This window comes from Apis dorsata, unplaced genomic scaffold (genome assembly GCF_000469605.1).
Source record: "Apis dorsata unplaced genomic scaffold, Apis dorsata 1.3 scaffold_374, whole genome shotgun sequence".
Lineage (NCBI taxonomy): Eukaryota > Metazoa > Arthropoda > Insecta > Hymenoptera > Apidae > Apis > Apis dorsata.
This window is the reverse complement of record NW_006263637.1, coordinates 24,178-29,229: the sequence shown is the minus strand read 5'-3', so window position 1 is coordinate 29,229 and position 5,052 is coordinate 24,178. Positions and strand designations below refer to the sequence as shown.

Below are 5,052 nucleotides of genomic sequence, written 5' to 3'. Positions count from 1 at the left end.
AAATATTTGTATAAAACGTACAATTAAAACCGAGGGACCGTTTAAAAAAAAAAAAAAAACGTTTCGAACGAAAGATTCGAAAGGCCGAGTTAAATTTTTTTCACTTTCGACACGGGCTCGTCGACCAAGTTTCTCCTATTCGGTGTCCACGATTTTGGCAATTTTGGTTGCGGTAGGGTCCGTTTCTGATTACGATTTTTCGCGTTCTTTCTCTCGCCCGGTCGTTTTCGCTCGTTCTTCGCCCTCGCCGCCTTCTTCGCGCTCTTCTTCTTGTTCCTCCCTCGATTCGTATTCCTCCTCAAGGAAGTCCGCTTGGCGACATTACCTTTCGCTGTGTCGGGATCGAATCTGCTCGCGCCACGAGGAAAACTCATGTATATATATATACATTTTCGCGAGGAAAAGAAAAAGATAGAACGCGATAGATTTGAACCTAAATTTGTTATTCTTCTTGGCTATGATGCCGAAATCGACGCCACGACGAAGCGCCACGGCCACTTGCTTTCGAAGCGCTTTCCCGGGCATGATGTCGTGCTTGTTACTGATCTGCTCCACGATCTCCTTCTCGGTGAAACCCTCTTCCGGTTGCTCGGTCCTGAGCAGGTCGTACACAAGGATCGATTTCCGTACCATCTCGATCTTCTTTCCTCGGCTGGTTAGAGAATTGGCCGGAAAGGAACGTAACGGAGGACACCAGGGTGACGCAAGCCTGTCACGTCGTTCACCGGAAGTTGGCCTCGCGTCCTGCGATTATTCCAAAGATCTTTCGCTCCACGCAAGCGGCTACCTTCAAGCGTCCACCTTCCCCCTCCTCCCTCCTTCGCCCTTCCAACTCGCCATTTTCTCGATTTCTCGTTTCTTTCTTCCAACGATCATCCAAATTTAAACGTATTTATATATTTTTCTTCTCTCGAGCTCTCTTGAAATCGCTCTCTCCGAGAGAGATCCCTTCAAAAATTTCGAAACAGGCACGATCGAGTAATCGTGGATACCTGGCCACGTTATCCTCCGGAATTCCTCCTCCAGTTGCTCTCCTCGATGTTTGCCGAGAGGGGGCGGATGGTTTAGAAGGAGCGACTTTGAGGATCCTCGCGAAGGAGGGTGGCGACTCTGATTTCCGTCGGGAATCTCGCCCTATCCAGGCGCATCCAGGCGAGGCCGCCTTTAATCATTCGATTGCCGCTTAGACTCGGACGGGACCGATATCCAACCGCCATATTTGCTCGACCGGACCTTCCACGGTTAATTAATTCCCCGCTTTTCGTCGCGAAACCAAGCGAATTCTTCTTCGAAACGAGTAGAAGTTTCGAAGAAACGAGTCCTTCTTTTCGCCATTTCGCTGGGATTTTCGGAAGGAGAGGCCGGAATTCGAAGGTTGACGAGTAAATTTGGAGGGAGAGGCTAAACAATTCTTTACGAGCGAGCTTCGTGCTTGGCATTCTGGAAAGGAAGGTAGATAAGGATGTTGTAAATGCAATTACGATTCTACCAGATTCCATTTGGAATATAAATTTTCTTTTCTTTTCGAGTGGCGGTCCTCTCCAAAATTTTCAAGGTTTGTTAAGAAAATTGTCGAGAAGGAGAAAATCTGAGGCAAGGAAGGAAGAGAAGGGGAATCTTTTCGACTATCTTGAGGAGGGCTTGATTCGTGCTAGGAATCGAATGCTTCTTCCCTCTCTTTCTCTCTGTCCTTTCTTTCTCCTCTCTGGGATGACGGACCCCCGTGGGGCATCGGTTTCCGGGTTTCCACGCCGCTTTTTCCAATTGTGCCGCCCCCTGGCCGGTCCTCCAAGTCGGGCCAAGTGGATTATTGACGGCACGAAACAATGGCGTAGCTTTGTTCCACGTGCTTCGAACGTAATATGTTCGATGCAGGGCCTGTCCGTCCGTCAGTTTTGTGCTCATCGAGTGGTTTAAGCCGTACGCGAGCGAGTGCTCTTTCTCCCTCTCCCTCTCTCTCTCTCTCTCTCTCTCTCTCTTCCGCTGTTTCGAGCCGCGAGTCAAGTGGGCGTGCGGTACATCTGGCTGTCCGATCCGGGTGTTTATTAAAAATCATACGAAATCCACCGCCCCCCGAATATTCCACGCGGCGGAAGATTTGACGGGATGGAGTGGTTCCTCCTTTTCGAATCGATCGAATTCTGAAACGTTGCGAAAAGAAAGAAGGAAGGAAGGAAAGAAAGAAACGTACATCTGGCTGTCCGGTCCGAGTGTTTATTAAAAATCATACGAAATCCATCGTTCCCTGTTTTTGGCCGAATATTCGACATGGAAGATTTGACGGGGTGGAGTGGTTCCTCCTTTTCGAATCGAATGAATTCTCAAACATTGCGAAAAAAAGAAAGAAAGAAGGAAGAAGAAAAGAAGTAAAGGATAGAAGGAAAGAAGGAGAGAAGAAAAGAAGGAGAGAAGGAAAGAAGGACAGAAGGAAAGAAGGAAAAAAAGGAAAAAAGGAAGAAGAAAAGAAGGAAAGAAGGAAAGAAGGAAAGAAGGATAGAAGGAAAGAAGGACAGAAAGAAAGAAAGAAAAAAGGAAAGAAGGAAAGAAGAAAAGAAAGAAAGAAGGAAAGAAGGAAAGAAGGACAAAAGGAAAGAAGAAAAGAAAGAAAGAAGGAAAGAAGAAAAGAAGAAAAGAAGGAAAGAAGGACAAAAGGAAAGAAGAAAAGAAGGAAAGAAGGAAAAAAGGAAAGAAGGAAAGAAGGAAAGAAGAAAAGAAGGAAAGAAGGACAAAAGGAAAGAAGAAAAAAAAGGAAAGAAGGAAAAAAGGAAAGAAGGAAAGAAGGAAAAAAGGAAAGAAAGAAAAAAGGAAAGAAGAAAAGAAGAAAAGAAGGAAAGAAGGAAAGAAGAAAAGAAGAAAAGAAGGATAAAAGGAAAGAAGAAAAGAAGGAAAGAAGGAAAAGAAGGAGAGAAGAAAAGAAGAAGAGAAGGAAAGAAGGACAAAAGGAAAGAAAGAAAGAAAGAAACGTACATCCGATCCGAATATTTATTAAAAATCGTACGAAGTCCACCGCCTCCGAATATTCGACGCGGGGAAAAATTTGGAGTGGTTTTTCGGTTTCTCTTTTTCGAATCGATCGAATTCTGAAACGGAGTGATTCCTCCTTTTCGAATCGATCGAATTCTGAATCGTTGCGAAAAGAAAGAGAGAAAGAAGGAAAGAAAGAAACGGACCAAACACTCGAGATGACGGTCGCGATGAGGTGGAAGAGGATGAAAAGAAGAGCGGCGATTACATTTGAAGCCGGTCCGTAACGAAGGAGCGGAGGAAACGATAGTCGAGGAATTAATTCAACTCGACCATCTTTTTCCCTCCCCGTTCCGCGCTCCGTCTCGAGGGAGCAACTGGCTGCTCCTCTTTGAAGGAGGGCCAATAAGATCGTGCCGGGGAACCTTCTTCTTCCTCCTGTCCTCGGGGATAAGACGAGCAGCACTCAGCCGAGCAAAACTATCAGATCTCGTCGCCAAGCCACGAGCCTCCATGCCTAATTTCCCCCGATCCTCTCTCCCTCTTTCGAAATATATTCCACTCTTTTCACCCCTTCCTCTTCCTCCGTCTCGAACATCGAAGAAACGATTTGTTGCTTCTTGTTATAAGAAAAAGGGAAAGATGACAATGTCGAATCGAGTTTTTTTTTTTTTTCTCGTCAAAATCTTCTCCACGGCGAGCACGATATTAAATCTGGAAAAAAGAGCGCGGGTTGAGAGCGATCGGTGAAAAGGCACGAAGGATCGAAGGGATCGAAAATATCGAGCGGATGGAAAAGAGGGGGGGTGGAAAGCCGAGCCTTCGAGGCGAGTCTCGTGCCGGTGGGAATAGCAAGGTTTTGCTATGGTGAATTTTGCCATGGAGGTCGTGATCCAACGTGCAAACATCCCTGTGGGCAAGAGCTTCGATTTGGTATCCGCCGCCGGTAACTACCGCCGTGCAACCCTCGAGACTCAAAAGTGGTGCTCACCCGTCCAACAGAGATTCCCCAGTTTTATCCCCCTCCCCCCTCAAATGCCTCTTCCTCTCCTTTCCATTCGCGCCTATCCCTCTCATTTCAACTTCCTCTATCGAGTTCAATTCCTCGAACGAATTAAATCTCGAAATTACAAAATTAAAATTCTGGGCTTATTACGTTTAATAACGTTTCAAGATTTGCATATACCTATTTCGAAAATTTGTATAGCCTTGTAAGCCTGTGAAAAAAATATTCGTCGAATAAAATACAATGGAACAAGGGAAGGGAGGAAGGAAGGGAAGGGAAGGGATAAATAAAGAGAGGGGGAGAAAAGCGAAAAGTGAAAACGTTTGGAACGAATTTGGAAGCGGGCTTGCGGGTTCGAAAACCGGGTTTGAGCACCGCATCGGCACCATCTCCGCAAGGGTGGAACAACGAGGGTGGAGTTTGACAGCGGCTGGTGGCTCGGAGGGATTCAATATAATCGCGCAATAAAATTCACTTACAACCTATATCCGTCCCTCTCCGCCCTTCGAAAGCGGCGCCTCTCCTCCTCCCCCTCCTCCACCCCCCTCGATTCGTTTCTCACTCGTCCCGAAAAGCGGGGGCCTTTATCCGCGAGCAGCACTAGGGAGCACCTCCGAGTATTATCGTTCACGACTACTTTCCACGGCCGCTCCCTCGACGACTCTTTTTCAACCCCCACTCTTACCTTCGTTCACTCCCCCTTCTCTCACCCTCTTCCATCCCTTATTTTCCTTACTTACACTCTCTTTCTTTTCCTTTCCTTTTCCTCTTGTTTATCTCGTTAAAAAGAATTTTTCCAAAGAGCGGCAAAAGTACTATCTCTCGTTTTGCCGTTTCGAATCGAGCGCGGTGTTCAGAGGGTTGGAAGAAGGAACGCGGGTAAAAGGAGGCCGACAGCTGAGTGTACACAGGAGCGAATGGCGCGGCCTTCCTTCCTTCCTTCCTTCCTTCCTTCCTTTCTCTCTTTCCTTCCTTCGTTCCGAATTCTCTACCCCATCGTGAACGATGCTCGCATCATCGGTCCTCCTCCCTTTCCAAAGAGCTAGCATCCCTGACAACGCGCGCCGCACCTCGGGACCTAT

The 5,052-nt window shown here is 46.9% G+C and overlaps 1 protein-coding gene across 1 annotated transcript; it reads right to left on the bottom strand.

The window, feature by feature from the left end:
- Nucleotides 1–89: 89 nt before the first annotated feature.
- LOC116186001 lies at nucleotides 90–633 on the bottom strand. The gene is made up of 2 exons (XM_031511959.1): nucleotides 434–633; nucleotides 90–348 (listed from the first exon to the last, which is right to left on the bottom strand). The coding sequence occupies exons 1-2, from the start codon at nucleotides 631–633 to the stop codon at nucleotides 90–92; spliced, it is 459 nt and encodes a 152-aa protein (XP_031367819.1).
- Between the last annotated feature and the right edge of the window lie 4,419 nt (nucleotides 634–5,052).